At 43.1% G+C, this 12588-nt stretch overlaps 1 protein-coding gene across 1 annotated transcript in view; it reads right to left on the reverse strand.

The window, feature by feature from the left end:
- Positions 1-12588, reverse strand: part of LOC142197889 (putative cation-transporting ATPase 13A4) — a 68225-nt gene that overhangs the window by 893 nt on the left and 54744 nt on the right. The window contains exons 25-28 of the mRNA XM_075268559.1: positions 11780-11852; positions 11474-11648; positions 9273-9454; positions 2060-2148 (exon numbers count right to left, since the gene is read on the reverse strand). Coding sequence (XP_075124660.1) covers positions 2060-2148; positions 9273-9454; positions 11474-11648; positions 11780-11852 — 519 coding nt within the window. The remainder of the gene's footprint in view (positions 1-2059; positions 2149-9272; positions 9455-11473; positions 11649-11779; positions 11853-12588) is intronic.

Genomic DNA, 12588 nt, shown 5'->3' on the forward strand with positions numbered 1-12588 from the left:
ACTTTCCGCTCAGCTAGACACGATGGGATGATGCAGCATCGGCATTCCATTGTGGCATCCCGCTCCTGATTAGGACCAAATGAATGGGCCTAAACAGGAGCGTGTTGCTTCTTTTTTTCTGCTACTAGCTAGCGGGAAAAAAAAGTGAGTGGCTGCCATTTAAGTCAATGGGAGCCATTTTTGCAGGCGGATTTTGAGGCGGATTCCTTAAATGGATTCTATCATTAGAAAAACCATTTTTAAAATAACATCTGTTACCTTTCCTTTGCAGGTCTGTGTTTGAATTATTCGGAATTTCTTTTTTATGCAAATTTTGCTCAGAGCACAGGTTCATCACAGGTTCCAGCGATGCCTATCTATTCTCCTCCTCACTTGTCTCCTCCTCTTGTAGATGTCATCACCCACCAAGTGCATCTTCGGGATTGAAATCCCACGCATGCTCAGTCAGCTCTGCCACTTGGGAGTGAACAGAGCCAACTGCGTATGTCCCATCAGCCATTTTTATGTGGTCCATTACACGAGCGTACTGCTCATGTAATGGACCACATAAAAATGCCAATGGGACATGCTAGTGTAATGGACCACATAAAAATGGCCTATGGGGCATTCGCAGTTGGCTCTGTCCAACCCCAAGTGGCAGAGCCGACTGAGCATGTACGGGAAGACGAAGACGCGCTCTGAGGGTGATGATGTCTACAAGAGGAGGAGACAAGTGAGAAGGAGGATAAGATAGGCATTACTGGAACCTATGATGAACCTATGCTCTGAGCATATGGGGAACGCCCTCTGTGCTCTCTGAGCACCATTTGCATAAAGAAGAAATTCAGAATAATTCAAAAACGGCAGTGCAGACCTGCAAAGGAAAGGTAAGGGATGAATAGCTATTATTAAGGCCTTTCCTATGTGATGTTAGTTTAGCCTGCACGTGGAGTTATACTCCGCTCATTCTGAACGTAAAACTCGTTCAGAATGAGCGCGTAAAAACCAGATCCCATTGATTTCTATGGGTGCCGGCATACGTGCGCTCCCCATTGAAATCAATGGGAAGGTTTTTTCCCTATTGCTCTCAATGTGATAAGCACGTATCACATTGAAAACAATAGTTAAAAAAACATCTCATTGATTTCAATGGGTAACGCATGTATGCCAGCACCCATTCAAGTCAATGGGATCTGTTTTTTACGCCGCTCACTCTGAACGAGTTTTACGTTCAGAATGAGCGAGCGTAAACTCCGTGTGAAGGCTATAATGTTTTTTTCTAATGATAGAATCCCTTTAATGACACAAAATATGATCAAATATGAAAATGACATACTGTGTATCTATTAATCTATTATCTTGTATCTATTATCTATTAATTCATTGGATAGACTGGCTTCACATGAAATATGTAGATTGAAATATACTGTATGTAATATGCTCTGAATACTTATTTGCGTCATGGCAGTAGGGTCTAATGTTTGGACACTGTTACTTCATAAAGTAAATTCAGAAAACGTTTTCCTGTAAAAGCTTTACATAAATGGGAGCTGAGTGCTGTGTTTTGGGAAATACAATGACTATAAAAAAATGGCTCTGCAGTAATTGTATTATGTCATGAAACAGACTGCAAAAGGTTGAATATGAATATGGGTCATTTCATGTGTCTGGGCTGGCAAATATGCTCCATGTGAAGATTGTATTTCCCAGCTTGACTACAACTCATCTGTACTTAACTTTATATCAAAGCATCTTAGTGACATATGACATTGTGAGTTCCACAACAACTCTCCTATGGAAGTCACAACATCATAATTCACTATGATTCTGTGAGTTCAGATCTTCCTGCATCCCTGCCGCCTGATCAGTCAGTTAATGCTAATTTTTAATATTTTCTCAAATAGTAAATTGTAAAGTAAAGACTATTGTTTAAATATTGTCAGAACTCAGAAAACTATATATTCCTAAATTGAGTGACTCCCCCATACTATTCTTCTGTTCAGTTCCATAATAGCCAATGTGTATATAATGTAAAATAATCATGTCCTGAATTGTGAGTATAAATTCTAAAATATCTTACCTCCATAGTAGTGTAAAAAACGTCGATATCAACAAAAAGGACAAACAAATAACCCACAATTTGAACTACGATCAGAATTACCAGCAAATCTGAAAAATAAACAAATGTGGAAGATATGTTTTACAAGCAATGCCTGACAGACATAAAACAAATTCTATTAGTGAGACAGTGGTGTAAACAATGGTGGTCCAAAGTATAGATCAAATTGGGACTATTATTTTCAAATCCAGTATAGACGGGCTTGGTGTTTGTTCTCATTTTCCTTAACTTCTGTTACATAGTTAGTTTGGTTGAAAAAAGACATATGTCCATCAAGTTCAATCAGGGAATGGGAAACATCATAATAGTCTATACATTTCCATAACCATCAAAGCTATTTTACTCTAAAAAGGCATCTAATCCCTTTTCGAAGATGTCATCTGTGACTGTTGTGACCTGTTCCCGGGATAGGCTATTCCACAGATTCACAGTCCTTACAGTGAAGAAGCCTTATGTCATGACCTGGAAGCTGCAGATTACAACATCTGCTAATTATGACAAGCAATATTTTAAATTTTGCAGTAATGGACTGAAAGATTTTTCCAGGCTTGACACCCTGTATAGAAAGGCCCTGTACTTGTTCTCTCTTTCCACATCTTTTCATAACACTTAGGCCAATTTTGCAACAGTTTGTGGGACTGCTGCAATGGCTTCCTCTGTGGTACTTTTAGGGTCGGTCATGCCACTACTATGTAATTTATGAAGTTGGCAGTTTTACACAAAGTCTGACAGGGGCCATTCACACGGAGTAACGCCGGGCGTGTATCACAGCTGTACACACCGGCGTTACGGCAGGGCTGACGAGCACTTCCCACTCACTTCAATGGGAGCGCTTGTAACGGCGGCGTTACGAGCGCTCCCATTGAAGTGAATGGGAAGTGCTCGGCAGCCCTGCTGTAACGCCGGTGTGTACGGCTGTGATACACGCCCGGCGTTACTCTGTGTGAATGCCCCCTAAGGTTCCTTGGGCCCACCAGATAAAATGATTATAGGGGCCCCCAGAAAGAGACCATACTGCCCTTCAAATTTGGGTGTCTTCTACTGGACTATTATAGCGTTAAAGGGGTATTCCCATGTACATAATCATATCTATATTTGTAGATAATTAAAAGTTAAACATTTTTGCAAATATAAGTCATTAAAAATTCTGCAAAGTTTTATAGATTTTCTCTAACTTTCTTAGTGGTGACGGTCTGTTATCTTGATCAGTTGCCAATGGATACGACCACTAATGCAGAAACTTTCTATGGTCTTGGACTTGTCAGGAACCCAGCCATGATTTCCTTATTGTAGCCGTGTTATCAGGTAGGGACACTACATGTGTGAGAAGATATTCTGGTCACAATAAGGAAATCATGGCTGATTTTCTGACCTTAGACAGTTCCTGCATTCATGGTCGTATCCACTGGCAACCGATCAAGACAACAGACTGTGACCACAAGATATTTAGAGAAAATCTTTAAAACTCTGCAAAATGTTTAATTACTTATATTTGCAAAAATGTTTAACTTTTAATTATCTAAAAAAAACTATGCACATGGGAATACCCCTTTAAGTCCTGGGGACTCCAGAGGATCCTTTGGTATTCCGATGGGCTAATCCAACACTGGTTCTACAGCATAGTTATAGGATGACTTTGGACTAAAAAAAATGCCTATCACAGGCCATGGTGACAAACCATCCTTTTGTGTTAGAACCTGGGAGCTTCAGATAATAACATCTGGTAATTATGATATTTCATACTTTGCAGCAGCTTTTTCTACCTATATGGAAGAAACCAAAGTAATGAGCGAGTATTCGATATTCCTTTCGAGTAGAGCCCCATTATTCAACTACTTGATCAAATATCGAATCCCATTATAGTCTATGGAAAAAATTGCTTGTTTCAGGGAAACCACTATTCGACTAAAGGAGAGTCACCAAGTCCACGAGTAGCAGGAGGGGAGTGTTTAGGAGGAGCAAAGTGCAGTTGAGGAGTGTTGAGGAGGAGCGCTGTGTAGTTAATGCGTATGAACCCCATAGACTATAACTATAACGGAGTCCGTGTGCTTGCAGCACACTGCCCACACGAATGATTCATGCAGGCAGTGCGCGGCAAGCACACGGACCCCATTATAGTCTATGGGGTCCATGCGCTTTAACTGCACAGCGCTTGCAGTTGCGCTGATATTCTGTTTGGGGGGACCTCCTGCAGACTCCTTCCGGAGTCAACCGGTAATGTGAACTGGCCCTAAAAGCAAAGTGGAAGGAGTAGGACACGGCGAATGGGAGAATGATAGACCTGCAGGATAGTATTGCAGCATCCATCCTGCAGAACCAGCGTTGATTGGATGAATGCTATACAGTGTATAGCATTCAGCCAATCAATGCTGGTTCTGCAGGAGGCTCGTCTTTGATGAGGCAGTGTCTAAGATCGGACCACAATGTAGACTGCTCTAATGTTAAATATGCTGTCTACATTGTGGTCCGATCTTAGACTCCACCTCATCAAAGACTCTAAACCAGGGGTCTCAAACTTAATTTCCCCAGGGGCCGCTGGAGGTAGAGTGTGGGTGAGGCTGTGCCACATCAGGTTTTCCCAATATTTTTTTTCTAAAAGTCGCCATATTCTGACAGCCGTAACTTTTTTATTAGAGATGAGCGAACAGTGTTCTATCGAACACATGTTCGATCGGATATCAGGGTGCTCGCCATGTTCGAATCGAATCGAACACCACGTGGTAAAGTGCGCCAAAATTCGATTCCCCTCCCACCTTCCCTGGCGCCTTTTTTGCACCAATAACAGCGCAGGGGAGGTGGGACAGGAACTACGACACTGGGGGCATTGAAAAAAATTGGAAAAAGTCATTGGCTGCCGAAATCAGGTGACCTCCATTTTAGACGAATAGTGGATTTCAAATCCGGGTCATATGAGAATGTGAACTTTGTGACTATGAGACAGGGATAGCTGTACAGGCAGGGATAGCTAGGGAGAACCTTTATTTAGGGGGGAATGTTATTAAAAATAACTTTTTGGGGCTCTATCGGGTGTGTAATTGTGATTTTTGTGAGATAAACTTTTTCCCATAGGGATGCATTGGCCAGCGCTGATTGGCCGAATTCCATACTCTGGCCAATCAGTGCTGGCCAATGCATTCTATTGGCGTGATGAAGCAGTGCTGAATGTGTGTGTTTAGCTCAACTACACCGGTGGAGTAGTTGAGCTAAGCACACAGATTCAGCTCTGCTTCAATCAGCGCTGGCCAATGCATTCTATTAGCTTGATGAAGCAGAGTGTGCACAAGGGTTCAAGCGCACCCTCGGCTCTGATGTAGCAGAGCCGAGGCTGCACAAGGGTTCAAGCGCACCCTCGGCTCTGATGTAGCAGAGCCGAGGGTGCACTTGAACCCTTGTGCACCCTCGGCTTTGCTACATCAGAGCCGAGGGTGCGCTTGAACCCTTGTGCAGCCTCGGCTCTGCTACATCAGAGCCGAGGGTGCGCTTGAACCCTTGTGCACCCTCGGCTCTGCTACATCAGAGCCGAGGGTGCGCTTGAACCCTTGTGCAGCCTCGGCTCTGCTACATCAGAGCCGAGGGTGCGCTTGAACCCTTGTGCACCCTCGGCTCTGCTACATCAGAGCCGAGGGTGCGCTTGAACCCTTGTGCACACTCTGCTTCATCAAGCTAATAGAATGCATTGGCCAGCGCTGATTGAAGCAGAGCTGAATCTGTGTGCTTAGCTCAACTACTCCACCGGTGTAGTTGAGCTAAACACACACATTCAGCACTGCTTCATCACGCCAATAGAATGCATTGGCCAGCACTGATTGGCCAGAGTACGGAATTTGGCCAATCAGCGCTGGCTCTGCTGGAGGAGGCGGAGTCTAAGGTCGGACCTGAATGGAGACTGGTGTGGAGCGATCTTAGACTCCGCCTCCTCCAGCAGAGCCAGCGCTGATTGGTCGAGTTCCGTACTCTGGCCAATCAGCGCTGGCCAATGCATTCTATTAGCCCGATGAAGTAGAGTGTGCACAAGGGTTCAAGCGCACCCTCGGCTCTGATGTAGCAGAGCCGAGGCTGCACAAGGGTTCAAGCGCACCCTCGGCTCTGATGTAGCAGAGCCGAGGGTGCACTTGAACCCTTGTGCACCCTCGGCTCTGCTACATCAGAGCCGAGGGTGCGCTTGAACCCTTGTGCAGCCTCGGCTCTGCTACATCAGAGCCGAGGGTGCGCTTGAACCCTTGTGCACCCTCGGCTCTGCTACATCAGAGCCGAGGGTGCGCTTGAACCCTTGTGCAGCCTCGGCTCTGCTACATCAGAGCCGAGGGTGCGCTTGAACCCTTGTGCACCCTCGGCTCTGCTACATCAGAGCCGAGGGTGCGCTTGAACCCTTGTGCACACTCTGCTTCATCAAGCTAATAGAATGCATTGGCCAGCGCTGATTGAAGCAGAGCTGAATCTGTGTGCTTAGCTCAACTACTCCACCGGTGTAGTTGAGCTAAACACACACATTCAGCACTGCTTCATCACGCCAATAGAATGCATTGGCCAGCACTGATTGGCCAGAGTACGGAATTCGGCCAATCAGCGCTGGCTCTGCTGGAGGAGGCGGAGTCTAAGGTCGGACCTGAATGGAGACTGGTGTGGAGCGATCTTAGACTCCGCCTCCTCCAGCAGAGCCAGCGCTGATTGGTCGAGTTCCGTACTCTGGCCAATCAGCGCTGGCCAATGCATTCTATTAGCCCGATGAAGTAGAGCTGAATGTGTGTGCTTAGCACACACATTCAGCTCTACTTCATCGGGCTAATAGAATGCATTGGCCAATCAGCGCTGGCCAATGCATTCTATTAGCGTGAACTGAGTTTGCACAGGGGTTCTAGTGCACCCTCGGCTCTGCTACATCAGATTGCTACATCTGATGTAGCAGTGCCGAGTGTGCATCAGATGTGTAGTTGAGCAGAACTGGCTCAGCACTGCTAAGTCTCTGCATTCGCATAGGAATGCATTGGCCAGCTTTCGGCCAATCAGCGCTGGCTCTGCCGGAGGAGGCGGAGTCTAAGGTCGGACCTGAATGGAGACTGGTGTGGAGCGATCTTAGACTCCGCCTCCTCCAGCAGAGCCAGCGCTGATTGGTCGAGTTCTGTACTCTGGCCAATCAGCACTGGCCAATGCATTTCTATGGGGAAAAGTTAGCTTGCGAAAATCGCAAACTGACAGGGATTTCCATGAAATAAAGTGACTTTTATGCCCCCAGACATGCTTCCCCTGCTGTCCCAGTGTCATTCCAGGGTGTTGGTATCATTTCCTGGGGTGTCATAGTGGACTTGGTGACCCTCCAGACACGAATTTGGGTTTCCCCCTTAACGAGTATATGTTCCCCATAGACTATAATGGGGTTCGAAACCCATTCGAACACTCGAACAGTGAGCGGCTGTTCGAATCGAATTTCGAACCTCGAACATTTTAGTGTTCGCTCATCTCTATTTTTTATATGTCTGTGTACAGGGATGTATAGGGCATCTTTTTTGTGGGGCTGGGTGTACTTTGTAGTTCTACCATTTTGGGGAATTACTATTGCTTTGATCATGACGTCGGCAGTGGTGCATGCTCCAGGTGCCAGCGATCACCGGCAAAATGGCGGCACCCATGCGCTGCCAGGAAAATGGTGCCTTGGTCAGCTTTGACTGAGGCAACGGAGGGGTTAACGCCTCCGGTTGGTGCCTGCACCGATTGGAGGCTTTAACAATGGGTGTCTACTGTATAAAACAGTAGACACCCGGTAGCTATGGTGGCTGCCCGTCTCCCGGGTGGCCGCCATAGTTAAACACCCAGTATCCACCAGGGGCCGCAAACTATTGTCCCGAGGGCCGCAGTTGGCCCGCAAGTTTGAGACCCCTGCTTTAAACTGTATACATATGAAGAATAGTTATGAATTGCTTTGGGTAATGGCTTTAAAATATTTTCTAAGCTAAAAAATATCTAATAATGTCACTGATGATGAATGTTAAACACACAAATATACAATATGTATGCAAAAAAAGTAAATACAGCTGAAACATTTCTAGCCGTTTTCACATTAACTAACATATAACCTCAATTTTTACTTCAATTTTTGAAAACTACAATAGTGATAAATAGTGGATACTTTAGATGCTATATGCCTATGTATGTAAGAACCTTTGTGGCTAATTCAAACAAAAGATCTCATTACAGTATAGTATCTTGTAAGACACAAGTCTGGATAACAGTCTAATGATATATACTGTATGGATACATGTCACTGTTTCTCTTGGCATAAAGTCCTAGTTCCGTTCACATTTAATTTTTATATATATTCACAAGGTATTTTCTGTAGCAGTGTACCAAACAAATTTGTTTCAGGTGACAATCTTCTCTGATTGAAAGTGAGCAGCATTTTAGCAGATAAACAATGCTTCAAAAGGACCTCAATCAATGCTGTTAGTTTTGGTGCCTGATATACTATTTAGTCTCTGTACTGTCAGGAGGGCAGTGTTAGGCAGAGAGACAAGGGGTGTGATTGTGAGCTCTGACCTGGCTGCCTCTGATTGGAGCTTCGAATCACACCCCCTGCCTGACACCGCCCTTCTGACATTACAGAGCTTAAATAGCACATCAGGCATCAATAATAACTGTGCTTCTTGCTCGGGAATGGTGAGAGCTAGAGAAAAAATTCCAACTGTCATGGAATCAGTGGAGTGGTGTTTATTACCAGATGCTACAAATTTGAATTGGTGGTCACAGTGCCGCACCTCCCATGAGGCGACAAGCTGTCCTGGACTGGCTTAGTACGGAGCGGTGGATTGGGGAGGCCGCTGAAGCAGCGCTGCTCCGGCAGCCTCCCCTCACACTCAGGCAGAGAGCAGGCCTGCTCTCATGCCTGTGAACGGCACTAAGCCCCGCCCCTCCGCCAAGCCCCACCCCCTCCGTTAAGGCCCGCCCCTCCCCGGCGGGGGGGCGGCTTTCTCTCGTTCGCTTCGGGCGGCGAGAGGGGCAGGTTCACCCCTGGGTGGTCATGGTGAAAGGTTCTTTTTAACTGCATGTTCCACTCTTCAACTTGGGGAAAGGGGCACTTTTTTACTTTGCACTTCAAGCAGCAAAAATATTGAGGGAATTTCATGTTTTACTCACAACTTCTGAAATTAAAGATATATATTCAGTATACATTTCTACTTACAGTTAGTATATAAAGGCTGCCGAAATGGCTTCCCTTTGGCAAATACAATTTCTAAAATAATTAGATGGAAACCAGTTATAGGAAGCATAGTCGTTGTGAAAAAGTTCTCTGCGTGTCTAGGGTGCCTCACTGTAACATTCCCTGTAACATTCCCTGTGCTGTAGTTCAATGGAAGGCATGCACTGTGGAGGAAGGAAACAGTAATTAGAATACATATATAAAAAAAAATCAGTTATGGTTGGCTCTATGGATAGCATTTATAAAAACCTCTATGCCAGTTTACTGGTGTATAAGGGTGAAATTGTGGCTTACGTTTGACATAAGGTCCTTTATTGCGCCAAATGTGTTCCACATCTCCTGTTTTTAGCCTCCTATAACACTTTCACAAAAGTAGGCACAGCAGGATGGAGTAGGGGTAGGCAAGGGACACTTTGGCCCAAAATATTCATTATAACTCAGTTTTCTAGAGTGAGTTATACAGGAAATCTACGCCAGCTACTGACTGGTGTAGATTTCTATTCTGATGTATGGGTGTGCACCGAATTTCTAAAGAGGCTAGAGCCTCTTATTAAATATGGTGTGCCTTGCGCCTGTGAGGGCCTTTATTAAGACTGGCATACAAAACATGTATTATTCTGATTTTTCCTAGAATTTTTTTTACAGTTTTTTGTGACAAAAAAACTGCTACTGGATGTTGACTTTAAAGTAATAGGGAATTATGAAACACACTTCAAATTAAATGTTTTTTTTGTGTTTTTTTTAGGTCATGTAGTAGCTCAAAGTGATAACTGTAGCATCTTACTTTCAGTCTCTCATTGTCCTCATCGTTGGGGTTCAGCAGTTGGAACTTCAGTGATGTGACACTTGTGCCACATTAAACTTTGCTATATTTGCATGGACTTTTTTATAATTAAAAAGAAAACTTATTGTGGCAGCATGTCTCTGCCAAAATGCAGATGTATACAAAAACAGTGCTGTTGTATGTAAAGGTAGACTTAAGACCACATGCATGGATTTGTGTGTAGATTGTGCTGCAATGAATTTATACCATTTGTGACATGCAGATTTTGTTGCAGATGTTGCCACAGATTTTACGCTATGTACCGCAAAACTGAAATCTGCAAATTCAAAATCCATACCACAGCTGAATTTCCGTACCAAAAAATCTGCAAAGTATTCATGAGATTTTGAGAAGGTCATTGACTTTCTAGTTTCTGTATTAGCCAGTAGATTTGATGGCTAAAAATGTTTAGGGAAAAAAATATACTTAGTATGTACATTTACCCTAAAAGTTGTTCTTGGTATTCCATATAAAGATTTTTTTTTTTTGTAGATTATGAGCCTCATATAGGGATCACAATGTACATCTTTTTATTTTTTTTCATTTAAGTATGTCTTTGTAGAATGGGAGGAAATCCACGCAATCAGGGGCAGAACATACAAACTCCTTGCAGATGTTGTTACTGGTGGGATTCGAACCCAGGACTCCAGCGCTGCAGTGCTAACCACTGAGCCACCGTGTTGCCCCTCCATATGAAGATTGAGGGTCTTCGGTAGTTGATACCTTTTTAATGGCTAACAAAAATGATGACAAATTGTAAGCTTTACATATATTTATATATATTATATATGTATATTTCCTATCCACATGCATATAAACTATAAAAGCCATCTAAGGAGAGAGCTCAGCTAAGGGAACATATGCAGTTTAGCCAAACTTGCAAAGTAATTTTACACAACTGTGCCCCATAGCAACATTTTGGGCTTGTTCACATGGAATTTGTTGCAGTGGATTTTGACATGGAATGTGCCTCAAAATCCGCTGCCAAAATGGGAGCCGCTTGCTTTTTTTTCCCTCTAACTAGTAGCAGAAAAAAGAAGTGACATCCTCCTTCTTCCTGCAGTTTGAGACTCCCTCCTGATTAGGCCTATTCATCCGGGCCTAATCCGGACGGAATGCCGCAACGGGATGCCGCTGCACTGCCGCGCGGAATGTTCATACGCGGAATGCAAATTCTGCCGCGTGAACATACCCTTTCCATTACGGACCTTTTACATTTACATACATTCTTATACAAATGATCTTTATATTTATTTGCAGGACTTGACTCTACTTCTACGCTATATTTAAGTGAGCCTACCGCACCTTGTTACACAATATTTCTAGCAACATCTCAGGTGGCTTGAGTGAATACATTTACCTGAAGACATCAGTTTCATTGAACCATGGCTGCTGTTGAAGCGTTACGAAAGCTGTGGTCTGGACAATCACAGTAAAAATAATGTGCATGAAAATGGAGAGTAATAATGAAGGAGAGAGAAGTTGCCCCGGGGGTCTGTGAGGAGCCAGCTTTGGGGCTGGATAGTTTAAACTCACTAGAGAAAGAGAAGAACAAGTATTTTTGTGAAATCACAAAAAAAGTTACAAAAATCTGATACTAAAGTTTTTAAAAAATGGCAGTCAAATGTGATGGAACGTTTATTACAAAAGGTCTAAATGTACTTACTAGTCAGGGTAATTGTGATGTTGATCGCTATGTCTTGCATAAGGTACTGGTAGTTTCCAAGAAGTGTTTGTTTCTGAGAAAACACACATACAATACGTGCTATACACATTATTCTTAATGGGATAACATAGAGCAATCTACATTAAGGTAACATACGTGTTATGTCTACACTTTTTATATGTACCCTTTTATCACAAGAGTTGAGTAAGCTTAGAGTAGGTGATAAACTTCTTTTATCCAGACAATTAACATCGTCTTCCCTAAGTTCTATGTAGTTTTATTTGTGACTGAAAACTTGCAATAATCCAAGAAAAAAGGAAACAAAACTTTCAATTAAATTCTAACGATACATATCTTCTAGCTCCACTTCTGCTTTGAGCTGTCAAAAATGCAATCCATTCATCAGAAATGTTTCTACTCCACTCTGAATCACAGAAATAATTCTAGCAACTCCTTCACTACCATAAGAAATATTGCTAGTTTTATATTTGCAATGCCCAAAACATCAATATAATGTCTTGGAGATTTTTTTTTAAACAAGAGGGAGTCCTTACAACAATGGATAAGCAACTACAAAATAATAACCTGGTGAATTGAAAATACTCTTCAATATTATACATAGAAGAGCATGGAGAGAATGAAGCACCAACATTAGTTTAAATTAATTTTTACACATTTTAGACAAAGTTTTTCTCTTTTCTGACTAAAGGTATTTGCCAATAAACTTGGATCTTTTTTAATTTCCTTATTAAATATTAAAGGGTGTGTTGAGGAATTGGGCAACTCACAAAAGACAGTATGGAAATTGA

Source organism: Leptodactylus fuscus, chromosome 3 (genome assembly GCF_031893055.1).
Source record: "Leptodactylus fuscus isolate aLepFus1 chromosome 3, aLepFus1.hap2, whole genome shotgun sequence".
NCBI lineage: Eukaryota > Metazoa > Chordata > Amphibia > Anura > Leptodactylidae > Leptodactylus > Leptodactylus fuscus.